At 44.6% G+C, this 26321-nt stretch overlaps 1 protein-coding gene across 1 annotated transcript in view; it reads right to left on the bottom strand.

Moving 5' to 3' along the window:
* The window catches only part of LOC137415953 (contactin-4-like), a 766344-nt gene that overhangs the window by 325578 nt on the left and 414445 nt on the right, over window positions 1–26321 (bottom strand). Inside the window, exon 10 of the mRNA XM_078766054.1 lies at window positions 23569–23701. Within this exon, the coding sequence (XP_078622180.1) occupies window positions 23569–23701 (133 nt within the window). The remainder of the gene's footprint in view (window positions 1–23568; window positions 23702–26321) is intronic.

The raw sequence follows: 26321 nt of genomic DNA, 5'->3' as shown, positions 1-26321 counted from the left end.
TGAATCAATAAATAATTAATTGATTAATTGATTAATCAATACAACATCACAACTCTCTGACCATTTACATCTCTCTGACCATTCTCAGAGAGCCTCCTCAGCGCCGACGAGTCTGGCATTTCACTCAGGCCAACTGGCACGGTCTTCAAGCAGCCATCAATCATCTGGACTGGTCTCCCATCTCTACCGCCTCTGACATCAACTCATCCTGGGAATTCTTCCAAAGTAAATTGCTCTCTCTCATGCACAGATTTATCCCATCTCGTCTTCAGTTGTCATACCCTTCCTCCCGTCCATGGTACACAGAATCTTGTGGTGAGGCTATTGCCCAGAAACAACTTGCTTTCGTCTCCTGGAAAGCAAATCCAACGGAAGGAACTCTCATTTCCTTTCACAAAGCCCGAAACAAGTGTGTGTCCACCCTCAGGAGAGCCAGGAAACAATATCTCTCCGTTCTCAGGACAGAACTCTCTTATCTGTCTCCCTCTTCCAAATCCTGGTGGCGTCTGGTCAAATCTGTTTCTGGTGTTTGTTCACCCTCCATCCCCTCCCTCACCTCGAACGGCCACACGGCTGACTCCGCACGTGAAAAAGCTGAATGCCTCAACTCTGTGTTTGCCTCTAAATCTTGTGTCCCAAACCCATCCCTCTCTGTACCCACCATACCCAGTCGTACCCAGCTGCTCCTGGACTCTGTGTCCTTTCCTCCTGACAAGGTGGAAAAGTTTCTGTCAACCCTCGACTCTGATTCTGCAACTGGACCTGACGGCATCAGCCCACGGGTCCTAAAATCCTGTTCTTCCGCTCTTTCACTCCCTCTCTCTGTTCTCTTCACCCTCTCTTTTGCTCAAGGTCATCTGCCATCTGCTTGGAAATCTGCCAACATCACCGCTTTACACAAAAAAGGTGCAAAAACAGATCCCAGCAACTACAGACCAATCAGCCTTCTCCCAATTATCAGCAAAGTCATGGAATCCATCATTGCTTCAGATATGAAATCTTTCCTCTTCTCCAATGGCTTGATCTCTGATCATCAATTTCGTTTCAGACCTGGTCACTCTACTCTGGACATGCTGCTTCTGCTTTCTCAGCAATGGATGGAGGTCCTCAATGCCAAACAGGAAATTAGAGCTGTCTCCCTTGACATATCACGTGCCTTCGATACGGTCTGGCACCCCGCTCTGCTCACCAAACTCTCCTCTTTTGGTATCCATGGAAATCTCCACGCATGGCTGGCGGACTTCCTCTCTAGTCGTAGTCAACGTGTGGCCCTGAATGGGTTTCTCTCATCTCCTCTTCCTGTTCAGGCTGGAGTTCCCCAAGGCAGTGTTCTGGGCCCTGTGCTTTTTCTGGTCTTCATCAATGATCTCTCTGACTCTCTTGAAAGTCCTCTCTATCTCTTTGCTGATGACTCTACTCTCTGTCGCTCCATTCTTCATCCCTCAGATCGGGAGTCTGCAGCCTCCTCACTCTCTGCAGACCTGGACAAAATCACAGACTGGGCAAACAAGTGGAACATGTCTTTCAATCCTGAAAAATCTCACACTCTTACGATGTCTCTCCGAAAAGACCGACTGGACAACCCTCCCATCCACTTTCTGAATAATCCTCTCCAAGAAGTTCTGTCACTCAAGCTTTTGGGTCTCACTATCTGCCATGATCTTTCCTGGGAAAACCACATTTCAAATCTGGCCTCCAAAGCCAGTCGCCGACTGGGCATCCTCCGTCGTGCGAAGTCCTTCCTTGGCACACCTGAGCTCCTCACCACATACAAGGCTTTCATCCGCAGCTCAATGGAATACTGCTCTCCCCTCTGGGCTGGTGCTCCTGCCTCACACCTAGCTCGTCTTCACGCTGTTGAAACCAAAGCATTCATAATCATTGGAATCTCCCGCCATGAAGCTAACTCCAAAGGCCTCTCACTCACTCACCGCAGGCAGATTGGTGGTCTTTCCGTCTTCTCCCGACTCCTCTCTGGCCTTTCCCCCCCAGCTCTCTCTGGGCTCTGTCCCGCAAATATTCCTGCAGGTCGCACAAGATCTGCCTGCAACCCTCTTATGGTTAAACTGCCAAAATCAAGACTCTCTGCTCACCTTCACTCCTTCATTCCTCTTTTCTCCCGCCTCTGGAAGAAACTCCCTCACTCTCTTCAATTCCACTCCACCCTCCAGGTCTTTAAAACAGCTGTTCACCACCATCACTTATCTTCCCCCATCCAAAACCTTGATCTTTTCTACCCCCGCTAATTTCACCCCAATTCCACTTTTTTGAAATACCAACTTCTGTCCTGGAAGTCCTTGGTGTCCTTGTGTTTTATACTTCTCCCCCCCCCCCCCCTTCCCACGCCTCCACCCCCCAAGCCCTCTCCCTCCCACACATCTCCCTGCTCTTAAATGTTGTGTGCTCTCAAGTGTTTGTGTGCTTCCCCTTCTCTTGTCTTCCGCTCCCTCTTTTTATATATTTTGTTTGTCTGGTTGATTTGTTGGTGAAGTAAATGTCAGCTCTTTCACGAGCCTCGATTCAGTACACAAAAAAAAAAAAAAAAAAAAAATTGCATTTTAAAGGCCATTTTCCCTACTAGAGCGGGGGTTAGCCTTGCGGTCCCCATGACAATCTTCTCCATTTTGCCCTATTTTCTGCATCTCTCCTTGTTAACCCCCTTGCCCGCATTTCTTCTTCCACCATCTTTAGCCAAGTCTTTCTCGGTCTTCCCCATCCTCTACTTCCTTCTACATTCATTTCCATCACTCTTCTCAACCAGTCACTTTCATCCTTCCTCAACACATGACCAAACCATCTCAACCTGTGCCTCTTCACAGCATCAATCACAGGATCTATTCCCATCATCTTTCGCAATTCATCATTTGTCTTCCTCTCTCTCAACGATACTCCGCACATCCGTCGAACCATTCGCATTTCCACCCTTTCCAACCTTCGTTGCTGCTCTACGTTCATTACCCATGTCTCGCTCCCGTAAATCATAACACTTCTCACACATGCAGCATACACCTTTCCCTTCAGCTTCAACGACACTCCCCTCATCATCAGCACGCCACTCAGTTCCCGAAACTTCTTCCATGCACATCTCACTCCAGCAACCGTTGCTGAGTCTGATCCACTTTCTCCATTCAGCATGTCTCCGAGGTAGCAAAATGTTTTCACACCTTCCAGCTTCACGCCGTCTCCAAGATCCAACTCAACATTTCTTCCATCTGCAGCTCCCTCTGTGTACACCTTACATTTGAATGTAGCTGCCACACTGGTTAATGACCCTCTCAGACCACTACATTTTTGATGAACCCACTCAGGGCACATTGTACATTGAATGGAGTTCACTCCGACACCCTTCCTACACACAGCACAGGGCCACTTCCCAGTTCTTTCCACCTCACCACATGCTTCACCACTTGCCATCACCTTCGTCTTTCCGATATTCACCTTCAGACCTTTTGTCTCCATACATTCCTTCCACTTGTTAATCTTTTCCTTCAGTAGGAGATCACGGCGAGGTCACGTCTTTTCGAAGCTGTTCCATGCGCTCACGCTTTCGAAGCTAAGTGATATTTCTCAATTGTGTTTTTGTCGAGACTGTATCTATCTTTCGGTGTATGTACCTACAGCGTATGTTTTTGGAAAATTTTCGGTGCTAATTTTTCGTACATGTATCACAATCGTCGGTTAATGCGTATCGAGTATTCTGCGGCCTAGTACTCGTAGGCTTCGGTTCGGCTACCGTACCGTCTCCGACCTTGGGGTTTTGTTTTACTCTCAGCGATTCGTCGAATGCGCTGAAATTATTTTCGTTCTCTGTTTCGTCCCAGTCGTTCACCCCATACCTCCTTGTTTAATATCTCTGCTCACAAAAAAAAAAAAAACCCAAAAAAATATTTCCTTCCCAGGTCTTATTCGTTTATTTGTTGTTCTTTTTGTTCGTTCGTTCTTCATTCGCGATCACGCGATCACGTGGTTAGAAATGTATAATCTCTCCCCTGAACAACTATTTTCTCTCATATATTATAACACCCTTTTCTTCTTTTCCTACAAAAGGATGCTTTCGTCTTGCTCACCAAATCTATTCATTCCAAAAAATATATATAATACCATCTCTTACAGTTCCTCCTTTCTACATTCCCTAAACTATCCAGAACTCCACCCCTCCTCCAGTGTCCTCAAACGTATTTTTGACTCGAAGGTCTCAAACTCATTTTGCAAAAAATGTTCGTTTCCCATGAATCGTACACTTTTCAAAATCCAATCTCACCCCTCCCCTCCAAATCCTCCCCATCACCCATCCCTTTCAAATCTCCCCCCTTCCCTCCCCTCCCTCCTAAACTCCCCCCACACCCCTCCCCTCCAAGACTCTCCCTCGCTCCTCCCCTCCTTGACTCCCCTCTCACCCCTCCTCCTCAAAGCATCCTCCCTGCTTCTTCCCCCTTCCAACTTTCACCTTCATCTCCCCCAACCTTCTGCCTCGCTCTTCCCCCTCCTCAAATAACACCTCACTGTGCCTCACCCAATCTCCATCAAACCTTTTGTCCGCCCCATTCTTCCCTTTCTCCAAGCTATTCTGAAATCTCTGTAATCTCTGACACACCTTCAACAGCTCTCCCTACCTCTTCCTCCTCTTCCACATCTTACCCTACCCCTCCCCCCCCTGTTCTGGACCCGATGCTCCCCCTTCCTCTTCATTAACGGTATGGACCTCAAACATCCGGGGCCTTCGCTCAAACTTGACTGACCTCTCCATACAGGTTGCTTCTGACAAACCAGATGTGATCTGCTTAACAGAAACTTTCCTCCTTCATGATGTCTCTGATGCCTTGGTATCTCTCCCAGGTTACTCCCTCCTCCGGTATGATAGACCTGAGCCTCGTCCTGGAGGTGGGGTTGCTATCTTTATAAAAAACTCTCTTCCTCACTCGCCCTCCACTGCCCTCTCTCCACCTCACCCCCAGGAATACCTTTGGCTACGGCTTCCCCTTCGCTCCCACCTTTTGTTCATATGTGTGTTGTACCGTCCACCAAACAGCGATGACTCCATCTACATCTCACTGTCTGATAATATGAACCAACTTCTATCTACCCATCCCAACTCTCTCTTCCTCATATGTGGTGATTTCAATTGTCACCATGCCAGTTGGCTGGGTGTGGGTACCTCTCTCACCAGCCATGGCTCTTCAGCAAAGGACTTCTGCGACTCACTGGGACTGACACAATCTGTCAATTTCCCGACCCGGATCTCAGTCAACGGAGCATCTTCTCTTCTGGATTTGGTTATGACAAACTTCCCTGAAAATGTCTGCTGCTCTTCTTCTGCTCCAATCAGCTCATCTGATCATGTGCTTGTCAAAGTGGACATCTCTCTGACCATTCTCAGAGAGCCTCCTCAGCGTCGACGAGTCTGGCATTTCACTCAGGCCAACTGGCACGGTCTTCAAGCAGCCATCAATCATCTGGACTTGTCTCCCATCTCTACCGCCTCTGACATCAACTCATCCTGGGAATTCTTTCAAAGTAAATTGCTCTCTCTCATGCACAGATTTATCCCATCTCGTCTTCAGTTGTCATACCCTTCCTCCCATCCATGGTACACGGAATCTTGTGGTGAGGCTGTTGCCCTGAAACAACTTGCTTTCGTCTCCTGGAAAGCAAATCCAATGGAAGGAAATCTCATTTCCTTTCACAAAGCCCGAAACAAGTGTGTGTCCACCCTCAGGAGAGCCAGGAAACAATTTCTCACCGTTCTCAAGACCGAACTCTCTTATCTGTCTCCCTCTTCCAAATCCTGGTGGCGTCTGGTCAAATCTGTTTCTGGTGTTTGTTCCCCCTCCATCCCCTCCCTCACCTCAAACGGCTTAACGGCTGACTCCGCACGTGAAAAAGCTGAATGCCTCAACTCTGTGTTTGCCTCTAAATCTTGTGTCCCAAACCCATCCCTCTCTGTACCCAGTCGTACCCAGCTGCTCCTGGACTCTGTGTCCTTTCCTCCTGACAAGGTGGAAAAGTTTCTGTCAACCCTCGACTCTGATTCTGCAACTGGTCCTGACGGCATCAGCCCACGGGTCCTAAAATCATGTTCTTCTGCTCTTTCACTCCCTCTTTCTGTTCTCTTCACCCTCTCTTTTGCTCAAGGTCATCTGCCTTCTGCTTGGAAATCAGCCAACATCACCGCTTTGCACAAAAAAGGTGCAAAAACAGATCCCAGCAACTACAGACCAATCAGCCTTCTCCCAATTATCAGCAAAGTCATGGAATCCATCATTGCTTCAGATATGAAATCTTTCCTCTTCTCCAATGGCTTGATCTCTGATCATCAATTTGGTTTCAGACCCGGTCACTCTACTCTGGACATGCTGCTTCTGCTTTCTCAACAATGGATGGAGGTCCTCAACACCAAACAGGAAATTAGAGCTGTCTCCCTTGACATTTCACGTGCCTTCGATACGGTCTGGCACCCTGCTCTGCTCACCAAACTCTCCTCCTTTGGTATCCATGGAAATCTCCACGCATGGCTGGCGGACTTCCTCTCTGGTCGTAGTCAAATTGTGGCCCTGAATGGGTTTCTCTCATCTCCTCTTCCTGTTCAGGCTGGAGTTCCCCAAGGTAGTGTTCTGGGCCCTGTGCTTTTTCTGGTCTTCATCAATGATCTCTCTGACTCTCTTGAAAATCCTCTCTATCTCTTTGCTGACGACTCTACGCTCTGTCGCTCCATTCCTCATCCCTCAGTTCGGCAGTCTGCAGCCTCCTCACTCTCTGCAGACCTGGACAAAATCACAGACTGGGCAAACAAATGGAACTTGTCTTTCAATCCTGATAAATCTCACACTCTTACGATGTCTCTCCGAAAAGACCGACTGGAAAACCCTCCCATCCACTTTCTGAATAATCCTCTCCAAGAAGTTCTGTCACTCAAGCTTTTGGGTCTCACTATTTGCCATGATCTTTCCTGGGAAAACCACATTTCAAATCTGGCCTCCAAAGCCAGTCGCCGACTGGGCATCCTCCGTCGTGCGAAGTCCTTCCTTGGCACACCTGAGCTCCTCACCACATACAAGGCTTTCATCCGCAGCTCTATGGATTACTGCTCTCCCCTCTGGTCTGGTGCTCCTGCCTCACACCTAGCCCGTCTTCACGCTGTTGAAACCAAAGCGTTCAGAATCATTGGAATCTCCCGCGATGAAGCTAACTCCAAGGGCCTTTCACTCACTCACCGCAGGCAGGTTGGTGGTCTTTCCGTCTTCTACCGACTCCTCTCTGGCCTTGCCCCCCCCAGCCCTCTCTGGGCTCTGTCCCCCAAATATTCCTACAGGTCGCACAAGATCTGCCTGCAACCCTCTTATGGTTAAACTGCCAAAATGAAGACTTTCTGCTCACCTTCACTCCTTCATTCCTCTTTTCTCCCACCTCTGGAACAAACTCCCTCACTCTCTTCAATCCCACTGCACCCTCCAGGTCTTTAAAACAGCTGTTCACCACCATCTCTTATCCTCCCCCATCCAAAAACTTGATATTTTCTACCCCCGCTAATTTCGGTCCCCTTGTGTTTTATACCTCTCCCCCCCGCCCTCCCCCTCCCACGCCTCCTGCCCCCAAGCCCTCTCCCTCCCACACTTCTCCCTGCTCTCAAATGTTGTGGTTGTGTGCTTCCCCTTCTCTCCCCATCTTGTCTTCCGCTCCCTCTTTTTGTGTGTTTTGTTTGTCTGGTTGATTTGTTTGTGAAATAAATGTTAGCTCTTTCACGAGCCTCGATTCAGTATACAAAAAAAATAAAAAATAAAAAATAAAAAACGTCCATCCATACTTTCCGCAATCAACACCAGATCATCTACATACAACAACTCCCATGGTAAACCCTCCTTTACGTTCTGAGCCAGCACCTCCATCACAGCTACAAATAGTAGTGGACTTAGTACCGACCCCTGATGCACTCCTACCTTCACCTCAAACTCACCACTGTTCCTGTCCTTCGTCCTTACAGCTGTGCATGCTCTTTTGTACATTGCCATCACCACTCTGATCAACCATTCCTCCACTCCGAACTTCCTCAATGCCCATGTCAATACTTTGCGTGGAACCCGATCGAATGCTTTCACCAGATCAACAAACCCAAGAAACAACTTCTTCTTCTTCTCCATGTACTTCTCCTGCAACTGCCTCACAATGAAAAGCGCGTCTGTCGTTCGTCTTCCTGGCATAAATCCAAACTGCATTTCGTCGATCTTCACTTTCTTCCTTATCCTTCTCTCCAACACCCTTTCCAATACCTTCATTCCATGCTCCAATAACTTTATCGCTCAGTACGAGCCACACTCCAGAGGGTCACCTTTACCCTTGTATAGAGGGACGAGGGTACTCAGTTCCCAATCCACTGGAATGCGGCCTTCTTTCACCACCAGATTACAGATCTCTGTCATTCTCTTCACACCCCAACTTCCTGCTGCCTTCAACATATCTCCCACAACTCCCGTCGGCCCTCCCGCTTTTCTACCCTTCATTGCTTTTATCGTTTCCTCAACTTCCTTCTCAGTTATCTTCTCTGCCGGTCCTAAACCTGGGTTAGTGGGTTACGCTCTATGTTGCATCCCATTCATTCTCTGTATTCAACAGCATTTCCATATATCTTTTCCATCTTCCTTTAATTCCATCTGGGTCGACAACGATTTGTCCCACTTCATCCTTCAAGCAACACACCCCCATCACATCACACCTCTCTTTCGCTATCTGCTTTGCAATCCTGAATACTGCTTTCTGACTCTCTTCCGAATCCAAGCGTTCTCCGAACATTTTCCTACATGCCTCCTGCGCCTTTGCTACCTCTTTCTTTGCAGCCATCCTGGCTGCCTTATCACTTTCATGCTCTGCTGTTTCTGCTCCCATACCCTTCGCCTTCTGCCACTCCTTGAACTTCTTCCTCTTCTCGTCAATCCTCTTTCCAACTTCATCATCCCACCACCATGTTTCTGAGTGCCTCGGTGGTCCTTTTGTCCATCCACATACCTCACCAACGGCTCCCAACAGACTCGCTTTCATTGACATCCAACCACTTTCAAGCTCAACCACATCATCCTCGACCCTACTCAGCCTCTCTTTTAATGCCTCCCTTACTGTCACCTCTTTCAACCTCGACACCTTCATTCTCGGTTGGTACTTCACCCGCCGAGCTCTCCTCGCACCTTTCACCCTTATGTCGCAGACAACCAAGTGGTGCTATGAAACAGCCCCCACCCCCCCCCCCCCCCGGGATCACCTTTGTGTCCCGGAGGTGCCCCCTATCTCGCCTACGCACCATCAGGTAGTCAACGGTTGTCGTCAACCCACCTGACGTGTATGTAACAAGCTTATTATCCTCTTTCTGGAACTGAGTATTACAAATCAACAACTCAGCTCCATCAGCAAACTCCAAATCCTTTCACCTTCTCCATTTCTCACACCATATCCGTAACCCCCATGAACTCCGTCAAAACCATCCATACACCTTCCCACATGTCCATTTAGGTCTCCTCCTTCCACAAGAACTTCCTCATCTTTCACGTTTTCCATCAGCTTCTCTATCGCACACCAGAACTTGTCCTTCTCTTCATCGCTTCGACCAACCTGCGGAGCATATCCCGAGATGACGTTCACCAAGAGCTTTCCAATCATCATTTTCACCATCATCAACCTATCACTCACTCTAGTCACACTCACCACACTGTCTACAATCTCCTCAGAAAACAGGACACCAACACCATTCACGCCCTCCAGGCACCCTTGCCACATAAACTTGTATTTCTGTCCCTGCCTACCCTTCACCATTCTCACAGCACTTCCCTTCCATCTCGTCTCTTGCACACAACATATGTCCACTCTTCTTCTGACCAATACTTCCACCTCTTCTCCTGATCTCCCTGTCATTGTCCCTACATTCCATGTCCCAAACCTCAGAAACCGATCTCCACTTCGGGCTATACTCTGCCCATATGTAGTTGCAATTGTCCATATGTAGGGTTAGGGTTAGGGTTAGGGTCAGATTCCCAGCTCAAAAGGTGCCTGAGATATTGCCCAGATGACAAAGAAAATGAATAAGCACCTAATAAATCGATAATAATTAAATAGTTAATCAATTAATTGATTAATAAAAAAACTACTGTTTTTGATAAACCACGTGCTAACGATTGTGCCAAAATTTCAGCTTCCCAGCTCAAAGGACAGTTGAGATATCGTGCGGACAAACAAACAAACAAGAAAGAAAACAAACGGAGTGAAAAACTGAGTACTCTCTTTCAGCGCTCGTCATCGCGGGCCTCCATCGGTTAATTATAAATTATATATATATATAATATAATTATATTGTACACTGTTCCTTTCCTCTTCCATCTCCAGGCGCTGCAACATGGCATGGCCAGGCACCGATGGAGGCCGACGACGACGAGCCTACTAATATCGAGAGCACCTGAGCTAAGTTGCAAGTGTCAGAGCAAAGGGTCTGAATACTTATGTAAATGTGATATTTCCGTTTTTTCTTTTTTATAAATTTGCCAAAATTTCTAAAATCCTGTTTTCTCTTTGTCATTATGGGGTATTGAGTGTAGATTGATGAGGGAAAAGTCTGAGCAGTGTCCATGTGTTTTACACCTTACCCCCATCCTCTCCCCCCCCCCCCACCCCCTTCCCATGCCTCCTCCCCCCAAGTCCTCTCCCTCCCACAGATCTCACGTTCTCTACTGTTGTACTTGTGTGCTTCCCTCTCTCTCCCCATCTTCTCTCCCACTCCCTTTATTATAGATTTTTTTCGGTGTCCGTTTGTTTTTTGTGATTAATGTTCACTCTTACACGACCCTCGATCTTGTATACAAAAAAATTAACAAGCAAAAAAATAAACATGGCCTTCCCCAGAAGGATGTGACTCAAACTGAAAAGTTTACATCTCTGAGGCAAAAGTTAAATTTGAAACTTTTGTCAGATTTTTAACTTTATCACCTTAACATTGTTGTTTTTTAACACATTGTTATATTTTCAAAAATGACAAAAAGACAATTACACTGCTGTTTACTATATTTCATGGCTTGCAAACATTGGTTGATAAGGAACGGCAGGCTTGGCAAACGATTGGCGATGTATACAGCAATTCGTCGGTATGAAGTTATATCGTACAGAAACCGTTACGACCTGTTTCAAGGCAAGGCGTTTTTTATTTGGCCAAACAGATTAAGTCCCCTGTGAGGTGAACACTGGCTGACTAACAATAATGCTTGCATTTAATAAGGCAATGAATTATCTTCAAAAGGGCTGTTAAAATTTCCCCAAATACCCAGTTTTAATTTCCCCAAATACCTCAGTATACATGCAAAGGTTGAAAACCTTCCTCTCCAAGGGAGTGCATGAATTAAAAGGCCCGCTATGTTTCATGGTTTTGGAGTTATGGAGGAGACAAACACACACATACTGACACACACTGACATTTATTATTATAATATACATATATTTTGGGTTGGCAGCAGTTGCACAATGGTCATTCATGCTGTGTCAAGTTCCTTTTAGTTTCCGTTTCCATTTCCATGCTTTTAATCCTTACGTTTGTCCTTTGATGAGATGAGAAGGCTTTAAAAAAAAAGAAACAGAAAGTCAGCTATCACAAACTAATTAATGATCCACAATATTCAGTCGATACAGGTTGTCCTTTGATGAGATGAGAAGGCTTTAAAAAAAAAGAAACAGAAAGTCAGCTATCACAAACTAATTAATGATCCACAATGTTCAGTCGATACAGGTTTGTGAAATTGAAAATATCACAATAAAAGAAAAATATCAATCTCCATCTTCCAAATATTTTGCCATTATATTTTTGAAGTCTTAATCTTCCTGAAATACTGCCTCTTGGTAATGCATTTAATGTTCTCCTTTATCCCCATTAGAAAGTAGCTGTGGTAATTCCAAGAGTGGTTCATTTATGTATTTGATTAGCTATATCGTTGAACTTTTCTCCATTTTTCTAAAAGCATTAAAGGATGGAGTTCATAACTCTGGTAAAGTACTTATAATTTGTATTTCTAAGGGAAAGTAAAATGCAAAGCAATGTGATTAAATAATACAAAGCAACAGCAATACAGCTTACCATGCAAATGAAAATATATTTTGTCGGAGAAAACCAATGAAATGTTCACATTATAGTTTCGGAATATTATAAACTTCCTTTATTTTTGTATTTTATACGTGGGTTACATGTCCTGGAGGATTTGTAAAAAAAAAAAAGTTTTTGAATTTGAAGATTCAAATAAGTTTGGGCAGACATCATGTGTAGGACAAGCACATTAGGGTACATCCATGTACTTTTAGACAAAGTGCAATTACGAGTAAATGAGTAGGCAATGAACAAAAAAAATTACTATCGCACCAGTGTCCATCAACACAGACAACTCTTAGCCGGAGGATCCCGGTCTCTGACCATCCACGGATCCCGAAACGGCATTTAGAATACTGCCTTCACTTAATACTGTACTGATATTCCACAAGGATCACAAAAATGAAGCCAAACATGGCGGCGCAATGCAGAGAAGGCAATAGGCAGGAGAACGTTCCTTTATAATTAAAATGGTGTTTAATTAAAATTAAATATGGGGATAAGGGGAGTCAGGACAATAAGTATGGAAACCGATCTGGCGGTCGATAGATACAGATAGGAATGAGGGACACGCAGACTCATAGAAATAAAAAAAACTAAAACCTAACCCAACTATGGTACCACTAATAAGTTACAGAATCACTTGAAATAACGGAGCAGGCATTGACTCGTGGCTGGCCTGGTATAAAGCTGGTGGATGTGCAGGCACAGGATGGGCAGAATGGTTGGCTTCAGTGCAGCGATAGTTTTCGCTGCAGTGTAGCTCGGAGAGCAAAGTGAAGAGGTGCGAGGCGATGTCCTCCCGACTCTCCTCAGCCTCAAACCACAAGCAAACTCCAACTGAATTGTGCTGGAAAGGAACTGGAACCAACTGAAGTTCAAACTGAAGTGCAACACTGCAGAACCAGCACTCACTTAACTCAAAATGGAACTCAACTGCTGCTCTCAGGCGCAGTTACAGCCTGGTTAAACTTTGGCAATGCCATTTTTGGCAGTGCTGACACTCATTTGCCATCCACTTCTGTCGGCCTGACAACTTCTGGGCCATCCGGCGCCATGGTTCAGTCCCAATAGAAAGTCTCACTCCACTTTCTGGGGCACTACAGTTGATCTCGCTGCCATCTCCTGTGGTCCACTGGCCAAATAGTTCATACTGTCTCCTTTCAAAGTGCAATGCACTGTGTGCCTTTGTAGAGAAGTCCTTAAGCAGATTTTTACACATACAATGTTGTTCCTAACTATACTATTTATAAATTACATAAGCTGTCTCCTCAACATCAGGTTTAACAAGAGGACTTATTCTGACATTTTCTCGATTTAAAAGAGTAAATCTATGTTATGGAAATCACACATACAATGCTATTCTTACAATAATCTAGCTATGGATCCCCAACACCCCTTCCGTGTAACAGCACATTGGAGTTGAAGAGTGGATGTCAGCATCAGACAATATGAGGTTCTGATATGTGTATATACTATATATTGTTACAGAGTCCTCTACAATCTCCTGGTCTCGGTAACCTCCGAACCCCGATAGGAGCCCCGGCAGAAAGAATATGTTACCCTGTGTTGAAAATCAATAGTGAAACCACACCAATGATTATAAATGAGCAATATTGTATTAGAAATCACACACAGGAATAACGGTATAACAGATGGCCATTAAGAGTGCACTTTATATCTATCTTATATAAAGTCAGGTAACTCACTGCGCTGCCAGCGAGTGAAAGGACACTCCTCAATGTCTCTATAACTTTTCCCAAGGCGAATGTGATTCGCTCCAGCAGTCGATAGAACGAAATCCGGTCGAAGCCCGAATCTCGCTCTCCAGTCGATATCCGAAGCGCGTACAGTTGGCCTTGGAGATCACCCCGCCAAACTGTACAAGGGCGCCCTCCAGAGGCGCACCTTCACCGCTCACTCAGCAACCCGCAACGTAATTGGAGACGAAGCGGTCGCACACACACATCCCCGACAGATGGTAGGATGTTGGTGTGAAGATGACGCGAGGCAAAACCTTTGTTGGTATCCGAAGCGCGGGGTTCAAAATGGCCGACAGCTCCTGCTTGAGCCGATGCGACGAGGCGAGGATTCGGCGGAATCACAGCGCCCAAATCTGACTACGCAGATTTCTCCCCCTCCAGCGATACTTCCTATCGCCGGATGTCCTTTCAAGGAACTCAAAATTCCCACGCGACTGTCGGTAGACCTTGCTCGTTACGGAGCGCTGACGTCATGCGTCTTCCCCGACTTTGCTCGCGCCGCTTCTTCCTCTTCACCTCTTTCGGTTCGGTTTCCTGTATCATTTAAAGTTAGCCTTTTTAACTTTAGATAACCGTTCCTCAATAATAAACCTTTTGAAGATAATAATAGTACATAAGATCAGAGCTACGTCAAGTGGGAGAAAACCACAATAACGGAAGTTACGAATCCGTAACAATATATATATATATATATATATATATATAAATATATATATATATATATATATATATAAATATATATATATATATATATATATATATATATATATATATATATATATATATATATATATATATATATATAATCGGGAGATTAAATCAGACGCGGACGTAGCTTCAGGACGTCGATCTTTAATTGACGAGACAGGCTTTCGACCATCAAAGGTCTTCTTCTTAGTCGTCCCCAAGTTCAACGGGAGTGAACTACAGGAACTGAGTGAACTGACTCAGTGAACTCAGTGAACTGACTTCCGTTGAACTTGGGGACGACTAAGAAGAAGACGTTTGTTGGTCGAAAGCTTGTCGACAATTAAAGATCGACGTCCTGAAGCTACGTCCGCGTCTGATTTAATCTCCCGATTATTTATTTAAAGCAAATGAAACGCCCTGCTCGTACTGTGGAGTTTCTACTATTTCTCACAGTTATATATATATGTATATATATATATATATATATATATATATATATATATATATATATATATATATATATATATATATATATATATATATATATATACATATACATACAGGGGGCTGCAAAAGTAGGTATACAGTAAGGATTATACCAGTATTACCAGTATTATAATAGTGGTGCTAGGATTCATTTAATACTGGAATTCATTTAATTCATTAAAATCATTATTACCATTTTTAATATTTTTATTTTCGTAATTTTTTCTATAATACATCTATTATTTGCAGGTGAAGTGGAAATTTAACGATGGCTGGTAATTCAACGGACGAGGAGCGCAAATGGATTTTGAAACAGTACTGGAAGACAGAGAATAGTGAACGTGTGCGAGAGCAGTGGCGAGAAACATTTGCATCGCCTCCACCAACGAGGCTCACGATTTACCGGATACGTGACAAATTTGAGAGGACGGGGTCTATCCACAACTCGCCGAAGAGTGGTCGACCAGTCACCGTGACAACGCCAGAGAATGCAATGAAAGTCGCCCTGGCATTTACCCAGAGCCCTCAGAAATCGAAAAACAGGGCGTCATCTGAATTGGGTATTGAACGCAGATCGTTGGGTCGTTTGATGCACCGTGCAGGACTGAAAATGTACGTGCCACGATTGATACATGGTTTATTAGAGGATGACTCGGATCGGCGTTTACAATTTTGCGAAGCCATCCTGAACGAGGAAGGAGAGGGTGACAGCATTCTGCGCAAAATCGTGTGGTCCGATGAAGCAAACTTTAAGCTATCGGGTGCCGTTAATCGGCACAATTGTGTGTACTACGCAACTGAAAACCCTAAAGTCACGATTGAGCAACAGCTCAATCAACCTGGGGTGACAGTGTGGGCTGGCCTGTCCTGCCAGTGTCGTTGGACCTATCATTCTGCACAGGACTGTCGATCAACACGTGTATCTGAACATGCTGATGGATACAATCATACCACAGGTATGCGAACAACAGCAGCAGGACGACTTCTACTTTCAGCAGGATGGGGCGCCACCGCACTTCGCGCACTCTGTGCGTGCGCTACTTGACAAAGAATTTCCCAACAGGTGGATTGGACGTCGGGGAGCCGTTGACTGGCCACCACGTTCGCCGGATCTCACCCCTATGGACTTCTTTTTCTGGGGATGTGTAAAAGACAGGGTTTTCGCACGCAAGCCACGTTCTGTTGATGCCATGATTCAGTTCATACGGGAGGCTTGCCAGGAAATTGATGCTGATAAAGACCTTTGTGCCAGAGTGTGCATGGGTGTCCACACTCTCGACTAATGGAGTGTGTGAATGCCGGGGGCAAACAGTTTGAACATTTGAGGGATTAATATGTTTATTATTGATATGTTATTATTGATATGCTTGTATAATCAATAAAATACGTTTTGTGCGCACGTTTTGTTTTTCATTACTGTCTACCTACTTTTGCAGCCCCCTGTGTGTGTGTGTGTGTGTGTGTGTGTGTGTGTGTGTGTGTGTGTGTGTGTGTGTGTGTGTGTGTGTGTGTGTGTGTGTGTATATATATATATATATATATATATATATATATATATACACATATATATATATATACGCACTAAGCAAATCAACCGAAGGCCTGTTTTGGTGATGGCAGGGCTAGCAGGATAGCGTATTTTGGTATGCACATTCACCCATACCTTTCAAAACTTGACTCAGCTTTACACTGTTCATAATGGTGTTTGCCATGCAGGGACATGTATCAATGTGTGTGCAATCCATTGCATAGATACTAACTCGGAGGGCCCATGTACCCACAACTGTTGTCGTTGGACCTCAAAATCTTTCACACAGAAGTGGTGACAGCATACTGGAATAAATTGAAATTCCTGCACCCTCGCGTAAAGTACCCTACATTGCAGTGGCGAACCATCCAATATTTGATCTAGCCTCGACTAGTCATGAGCTTTTGCAGGATGACTTTGATACACCTTGATAAATCTCCAATAATGCTTTGATATGAACCTTAGTATGAACCAAAGCTGATTTGTTTGCTGTTTGTGTCAAACCTGGAGATACTTAAAGTATCACGATACCTTACTGATAATCATCATTATCCCAAATTACCTCCTGCCTCCCATAATAAGAACACATAATAAAAAATAAGAAAAAAATAATATATTTCAAAATAATCATGCTAAAATACAGTAAACCCTTTTCCAACGCGGATCTTCACATTGCAGATTCATTTATATGTATGGGAATAGATGCAATGCTTATTTCCCAAATGCACATATTAATTTGATTATGCGTGGCTTTGAATGTGGCGCTGTGACCATGTCATGTGCAGAGGTGACATCTCCCGCCACCATCTACCAACCATGCTGTTTTCAGTCTGCATAGTTCAGTGGTCGAGTGAGCTTATGCCCAGTAGATTTCTTTAACTCAACGTTATTTAGCGTTATTTAGTTTAGGTCAAGCCTCTCCAAGTGATAGTGGAGTGAAGAAATCCCACAAGGTTATGACATTAGCAGAAAAAATCCTGATACTGGACAAGTTGTATGGTGAGATGAGTGTAGCATCGGTTGACTGTGAGTATCGTGTCGATGACTACACCATATGCACCATTCGTTAAATCCTGACTTCCTAGAGTTTATAACATAAAGAAGCTATATCCCTGAAACAGGTGTTCAATGCTGACGAAAAGGGGCTTTCCTACAATATAATAGGTAACATGATGTACTCGTACATCTCCAAGGAGCAGAAAGCAGCACACTGGTTCAAGTCTTTCAATGATCGTCTTGCACTTCTTTTTATGGAAATGCATCAGGCAACTTTAAATGAAAAGCTTTTGCACTGCATCACATCCACCAGCGACGATAATCCCCTAGCCTGGAACAATTAACCTACCATCTGACAAGTTTACAAATATGTATTCCCTCTTTCCCTCTGAGAATTTTATTAACAGAAAAAAGAACAAATAAAATAATTGTCGGTAGGTTACGTTCCGCGGCCATGTTCCCCCATCGCCATTTATCGCATAAGGTCTTAAACTTCACATTTTTGCCGAATGTGCTGTTTTCCAGGAACCTAATCCCGCATTGGACGAGGGTTTACAATATGTAATTTGGTGTTTGTCTGTCTGTCTGACCACGATACATTGTCGGTCATTATTTATCCAATCTCAAGCAAACTTGCCAGGGGCACTAAGCATCACACGACATAAGTTGCAGCGACTTCATTTTCGCCCTCTCCAAAGGAGTTTTCCACTTTGCATAAACTCCGTATGGTGTATAAAGAACTTATCATGGCGTTTTGTAGAGCACACTTACTGGAAGTAAAAATAATATTGTATCAACAAACTATTCAGTCAATTCTGTCCAACGTATGATTACCTTTTTAAAAAGTCGCTGCTGTTGTTTAACACTAATCCAAAACTAGAGCTTCCAGGGAAGCAGAACTCAACTGAACTGACTGGACAACTTTAAAGTAGGTCAGTTGTCTGCACTAGATTTGACTTAAATGAAAAGCCAACAACCTTGTGTAATAATTTTAAGGTCCTTGTATCCTTATACTTGTCCTTGTTTTACAATTGATACAATGTTACACTTTGCAACAATGTTGCAGAAATATAGTTGTGGAGGCAGCCATTTTGTGACAGATCGGGTTGACATGCGATAGCAACCTACCTTGTGTGGTAAGAGTCTCACACACCAAGTTTGATCAAAATCCATAAATATTTGTGGATGTTAAAGTCTTAACGTCGCTTCGGAGCTGAAAACAATATGGCGGCCTATGGCGGCCATTTTGTGGTGGATCGGGTTGGAATGCAATAGCAACCTACCTTGTGTGGTAAGGGTTAAACATTCTAAGTTTGATAAAAAATCTGTTAATATTTGTGGACGCTAGTGTTAACGTCGTTTTCATGACCAAAAACAAAATGGTCGCCTAAGTCCGCCATTTTTCAACGGATCGGGCTGAAATGTAATATCAACCTGGTCCTTGGGGTAAGGATGCTGCATGTCAAGTTTGATCAGAATCGGTTGATATTTGTGGACGCTGGAGTGTTAACGTCGAAAAGTTAACGGACGACAGACGACAGACGACGACGACGACGACAGACGACGGACGCCGGAGGGTTCAGTATGTGATGAACTCAACTGGACGGTAGTCCAGTTGAGTTAATAAATTTGGAGAAAACCCCACATCCTCGAGGCATTCAATGCTTATCGCATCCCACACAGGTACAGACCCAAGCCCTCTCAACTTGCAAGCCTTCTAGGTAGGACGCTAGATAGGCCACAATTATCGTTAGCTAATAAAGGTGCTTAAATGAGTCTTTAAACCTGAATCATGCATCCCATTGCCTGTAAAAAAATTATATCCATCACATTATATGTGCACAGTATATGGTTTATATAATATATATATATATATTGGGGCCTCATAGAAAGAAAGAGGTAGCAAAGGCGCAGGAGGCATGTAGGAAAATGTTCGGAGAACGCTTGGATTCGGAAGAGGGTCAGAAAGCAGTATTCAGGATTGCAAAGCACATAGCGAAAGAGAGGTGTGATGTGATGGGGGTGAGTTGCTTGAAGGATGAAGTGGGACAAATCGTTGTCGACCCAGATGGAATTAAAGGAAGATGGAAAAGATATATGGAAATGCTGTTGAATACAGAGAATGAATGGGATGGCAACATAGAGAGTACCCCAGTTTTAGGACCGGCAAAGAAGATAACTGAGAAGGAAGTTGAGGAAGCGATAAAAGCAATGAAGAGTGGAAAAGCGGGAGGGCCGACGGGAGTTGTGGGAGATATGTTGAAGGCAGCAGGAAGTTGGGGTGTGAAGAGAATGACAGAGATCTGTAATCTGGTGGTGAAAGAAGGCCGCATTCCAGTGGATTGGGAACTGAGTACCCTCGTCCCTCTATACAAGGGGAAAGGTAACCCTCTGGAGTGTGGCTCGTACCGAGCGATAAAGTTATTGGAGCATGGAATGAAGGTATTGGAAAGGGTGTTGGAGAGGAGGATAAGGAAGAAAGTGAAGATCGACGAAATGCAGTTTGGATTTATGCCAGGAAGAGGAACGACAGACGCGCTTTTCATTGTGAGGCAGTTGCAGGAGAAGTACATGGAGAAGAGGAAGAAGTTGTTTTTTGGGTTTGTTGATCTGGAGAAAGCATTCGATAGGGTTCCACGCAAAGTATTGACATGGGCTTTGAGGAAGTTAGGAGTGGAGGAATGGTTGATCAGAGTAGTGATGGCAATGTACAAAAGAGCGCGCACAGCTGTAAGGACGAAGGACGGGAACAGTGGTGAGTTTGAGGTGAAGGTGGGAGTGCATCAGGGGTCGGTACTAAGTCCACTACTATTTGTAGCTGTGATGGAGGTGCTGGCTCAGAACGTAAAGGAGGGTGTACCGTGGGAGTTGTTGTATGCAGATGATCTGGTGTTGATTGCGGAAAGTATGGATGGACTGAAGGAAAAGATGAACAAGTGGAAGGAATGTATGGAGACAAAAGGTCTGAAGGTGAATATCGGAAAGACGAAAGTGATGGCAAGTGGTAAAGCATGTGGTGAGGTGGAAATAACTGGGAAGTGTCCGTGTGCTGTGTGCAGGAAGGGTGTCGGAGTGAACTCCATTCAATGTACAATGTGCGCTGAGTGGGTTCATCAAAAATGTAGTGGTCTGAGAGGGTCATTTACCAGTGTGGCAGCTACATTCAAATGTAAGGTGTGCACAGAGGGAGCTGCAGATGGAGGAAATGTTGAGTTGGATCTTGGAGACGGCGTGAAGCTGGAAGGTGTGAAAACATTTTGCTACCTCGGAGACATGCTGAATGGAGAAGGTGGATCAGACTCTGCAACGGTTGCTCGAGTGAGATGTGCATGGAAGAAGTTTCGGGAACTGAGTGGCGTGCTGATGAGGAGGAGAGTGTCGCTGAAGCTGAAGGGAAAGGTGTATGCTGCATGTGTGAGAAGTGTTATGATTTATGGGAGCGAGACATGGGTAATGAACGTAGAGCAGCAACGAAGGCTGGAAAGGGTGGAAATGCGAATGGTTCGATGGATGTGCGGAGTATCGTTGAGAGAGAGGAAGACAAATGATGAATTGCGAAAGATGATGGGAATATTGCCTGTGATTGATGCTGTGAAGAGGAACAGGTTGAGATGGTTTGGTCATGTGTTGAGGAAGGATGAAAGTGACTGGTTGAGAAGAGTGATGGAAGTTAATGTAGAAGGAAGTAGAGGACGGGGAAGACCGAGAAAGACTTGGCTGAAGATGGTCGAAGAAGAAATGCGGGCAAGGGGGTTAACAAGGGGAGATGTAGAAAATAGGGCAAAATGGAGAAGATTGTCATGGGGACCGCAAGGCTAACCCCCGCTCTAGCAGGGAAAATGGCCTTAAAATGCATGTTGTTGTTGTTGTTGTTGGCCTCATATGTGATGTCGACCTGCGATAGCTTCAATTGTGACATGCAATATTGCCCTTGAGACCCTTATGGCCAAATTATGACTTTTATTTGACACATAAACCCATTCCTATTGATCATTAGCATTGTTGAATACTCGCCTGAGGGAAAAGTTGAGAAAATTATATGCACACATGTGTATCTACACATGTGCGGTGTATAGGCTAAGAGTCGCTGGGTTGCACATTGACCGGAAATAAATTTTATTATAACCGAAAATTCATAATTTCAGTCCGATGATAAATGGCAAGTGATAATGGCATAATAATAATAATAATAATTATTATTATTACTATTATTATAACAATCATAATGATAATGGCAAAATAATAACAACATAAATAAAAATGTTACAAACAATAAACATACGGGCAACACCACTGGTGCTCGCCTGGTTGAATAAACAGTATACTGCACCGACTAAGGGTATTTTAAACCAATTGTAATGGTTGCTAGAAGACAGGGCAGCATGTTGAATCATACTAACATAATCATAAGACTTTAAACAAACAAACAAAAAATACATATTTTGGGGGGCAACCCTCCCTCCCCCAACCCCATATACATCCTAAGACCCCAATTTTTATAATGCCTTGAACAAACATTAGTATATCATGGGTGATTAAGGTCGTGGTGAAGTTTCATCGAAATTGCGTGTGTTATTTCTGAGCAGAAACCAAATACCTATTTTGGGGGCAACCCCTACGTAGAGCCCCAAAGGGGCAGATTTTTTTCATGCCATGAACATACTTTGGTAGGTTAAGGGTGGTGAAGGTTGTGGTCAAGTTTCATCAAAATAGGATGTGTAGTTTCAGAGGAAAAAGCAAATTCCTATTTTGGGGGGTCAAACCTGGACCAACTTTGACCCTGGTAAACCCCCTTAGACCCTGATTATTTTTAATGCCATAAACAAACTTTAGTCACAACACAACAAATATCATTTGTGCAAAATTTGGTCGCAATCCCATCTTCCTTCGCAAAGGAAGAAGGCTATTGAAAATTGGGTCGCAACGTCAAAATCCAAGATGGCCGCCACCATATATATGTCTGAACCTTGTGAGCGAAATATCTTGAAAAATAAGCGAAGTACCAACTTCTAATCTGGTGTGTGGGTGTATCTAGGCACAAGGAAGATGGCTGTTTAAAATTGGGTCACCACGTCAAAATCCAAGATGGCGGCCGCCATGTATGTCTGAACCTTGTGAGATGAATATCTTGAAAAATAAGCGAAGTACCAACTTCGAATTTTGTGTGTGGGTGTATCTCGGCATAAAGAAGAACGCTATTGAAAATTGGGTCGACACGTCAAAATCCAAGATGGCCGCCGCCATGTATGTCTGAACCTTGTGAGCGAAATATCATATCACAGCATGTTTTCTGCATCTTCCACTTTGTCAACTCACATCACTTCCCCGACGGGGTACCTAGGCGTAACGCTTGTTTTTCAAGATATTCCACTCACAAGGTTCAGACATATATATGGTGGCGGCCATCGTGGATTTTGACGTGGCGACCCAATTTTCAATGGTGTTCCTCCTTATGCCTAGATACACCCACACTGGATGAGAAGTTAGTAGTTCATTTATTTTTCAAGATATTCCGCTGACAAGGTTCAGACATTTACTTTTCAAGATATCGCGCTCACAAGGTTTAGATATGGTGACAGCCATCTTGGATTTTGACGTGGCGACCTCATTTTCAATAGGGTTCTTCCATATGCCTCGTTGCACACACACACCAAATTAGAATTCGGTCCTTCGCTTACTTTAAAAAGATATTGCAGTGCACGTACGCATGCACGCACGCATGCACACAGGGGCGGAGGGTAAAACCATAGTCCCCCTTTCGCTCCGCGGTGCGACTGGGGACAACAAGTTTGAAGTAGCTGCATCTATGCCAAATTTGAATGGAGGACACTTATTTGAAATGTTATTTCCATGACAATGCCACATTGTAAGTCTCTGAAACCAATCGAACATCTTCTCAGTTGCGTAGAATGTACATTTGTAGATTAATGAAGCAAAGATGATACATGCAGCTCTGTGGATTCACGCATGACTTTGTGGGTTCAAACTTTTCCCTGTCTGCATACCTTCAAGTCGAAGTTCTGCACTTGAAAAAATGCTGCCATGACCGTTGTCCGCCCGGCACTGGTACATGCCCCGGTCCACGGGCTTCAGAATGTTTATAGTCAAAGTGCCGCTCTCTCCAACATGAATCCTCCCCTGTAGGCAAGTGAACAGGGAAACCTTCAGGAAATCGATATGGGATGGATTCTCTCCTTCCCCCGTATATACATGACCATTTTAACACAGCCCGTGGGCAGTATGAAATATTCTGCAATAGCTTCTAAATCAACTCCAAACATAACCATGGTGAGCTAATAAGTCTGTAGTTGCAACAGAACCACTCAAAATAACAGAGGTTGCTTGCCATCACATGACACATGCACAATGAAGCTTTATCGTAGCTGTTCATCTCAGTCTTAAAGTATCAAGTGAGTAATCTGGAGCATGCACACAGGATGCATACAGCGAACTGTAACCTTTACACCTTACCCTTATACAGTCGTGGCCAAAAATATTGGCACCGTTGCACTTTTTTCAAATAACGCACCATTTCTTCCAGAAAATTGTTTAAATTAAAAAATATTTTGGTATCCACATGTGTATTTCTTTGATTTGCAGTGGAACAAAACAAAGAAAAAAATTACTAATTGTTCGCTTATTCCACACAGAAATCCTGAAATGGCCCGGAAAATATTATTGGCACCTTTGAGAAGTTGTTAGAAATAATTAGATTTCAAGCAGGTGATTCTCCTTTTCTTTGGAATTTAACTCAGCTGTGGTGAGTTGCAGGTGCGTACAATATAAAAATCACTCATGCAACCAGTTTTAATAGAGAAAAGGAGTCATTCTGCTGTTTTGTGTCACTGTGTGTACCGCAATAAGCATGGAGAAAAGAAAGAAAACCAGAGAAATGGCTGAAGAGGTCAGACACAAGATTGTAGCCAAGCATAGACAATCTCAAGGCTACAAGTCCATCTCCAGAAACCTTGATGTTCCTGTGTCCACCGTACGCAATGTTATCCGGAAGTTTAAAGCCATGGCACTGTAGCCAACCTCCCTGGACTTGGCCGCAAGAAGAAGCTTGATTGAACATTACAGTGAAGGATTGTTCGAAAGATGGAGAAAGCACCTCGAACAACTTCCAAACAGATTCAAGCTGACCTTCAGACACAAGGAACGACAGTTTCAACTCGCACTATCCGTCGTCAACTCGATGAAAGGGAGTTCAATGGTAGGAACCCACTGCTGGGAGAGAGACATATGAAAGCCCGAATGGAGTTTGCCAAAACACACCTGAACAAGCCAAAAATCCTTCTGGGAGAATTTCCTGTGGATAGATGAGACCAAATTAGAGCTTTTTGGGAAAGCACATCATCTCCATGTTTACAGAAAACAAAATGAAGCCTTCAAACAAAAAACCACCTTCCCGACAGTCAAACATGGAGTAGGTTCAGTGATGTTTTGCGGTTACTGTGCTGCCTCTAACGCTGGGTGGCTTGAATGTGTGCATGGTATCATGATCAGGAGATTACTGATCTCCCAAATCTCCCAAATCAGGAGATTACCAAGGCATTTTGGAGCGCAATGTTCAACCCAGTGTCAGAAAGCTGGGTCTACATCGAAGGTCATGGGTCCTGCAGCAGGACAATGACCCAAAACATACGTCAAAAAGCACCCAGGAATGTTTCAAGATAAAACGCTGGACTGTTCTGAAGTGGCCAGCAATGAGTCCAGATCTAAATCCCATTGAACATCTGTGGGGAAATATGAAAACAGCAGTTGGGAGAAGGCACCCTTCAAATCTGGGGGAACTGGAGCAATTTGCACAAGAAGAGTGGGACAAACTGCCAGTAGAGAGGAGTAGGAAGCTCATTCATGGCTATAGGAAGCAGTTATTTTACTTTCACTTATCACTGCAGTTATTTTGTCCAAAGGCCATGCTACCAAATATTAAGTCTTGGGTGTCAATAATTTTGTCAATGCCATTTATTTTTATTTTCTGATTTAAAAGAATATATTAAGTTCTGAATGAAAACAAAGGTTCTGTAATATTAACAGTGAAATAAACAATTGTGGAGACCAAATACTTTTGTCAATTTCAACTTATTTATTTAGGTTGTTTTCTCATTCTTGACGCTCAGCGCGAACGCTTCGTGAGCAGTTGGATTTCTTCACCTCATTTACAATGTGACCGGGCAAGCGTGTTGTGGTGCTGGCCAGGCCGACGTGGTGTGGTGCTGGCCCGGACCGCCGTGGTGTGGTGCTGGCCGGGCTGACGTGGTGTGGTGCTGACCGGGCCGACATGGTGTGGTGCTGACCGAGCCGACGTGGTGTGGTGTGGTGCTGACCGGGCCGACGTGGTGTGGTGTGGTGCTGACCGGGCCACCATGGTATGGTGCTGACTGGGCCACCATGGTGTGGTGCTGACCGGGCCGCCGTGGTGTGGTGCTGACCGGGCCGAAGTGGTGTGGTGCTGACCGGGCCGACGTGGTGTGGTGTTGACCGGGCCGACGTGGTGTGGTGCTGACACGGCCGCCGTGGCGTGGTGCTGACGGGGCCCCCGCAGCCATGATGCCCCCCGAACCCCCCCCCCCCCCCCCCCCCCCAGAATTTCCATGTTTTAAACGTTTCCCAGTGTGTACCCTGGAATAGAATAGGTACACCGTGTCCCTGCGTGTCATAAGAGACGACTAAGAGGGTTGGCGTCAGGAAGGGCATCCGGCCATGAAAACATTGCCTCAAAAAGAGAACCATGACAATTACAACTACATATGGG

This window comes from Myxine glutinosa, chromosome 12, assembly GCF_964187855.1.
Source record: "Myxine glutinosa chromosome 12, kmMyxGlut1.1, whole genome shotgun sequence".
NCBI lineage: Eukaryota > Metazoa > Chordata > Myxini > Myxiniformes > Myxinidae > Myxine > Myxine glutinosa.
Note: the sequence above shows the minus strand (reverse complement) of the source record. Positions and strands in the feature narration are given on the sequence as shown.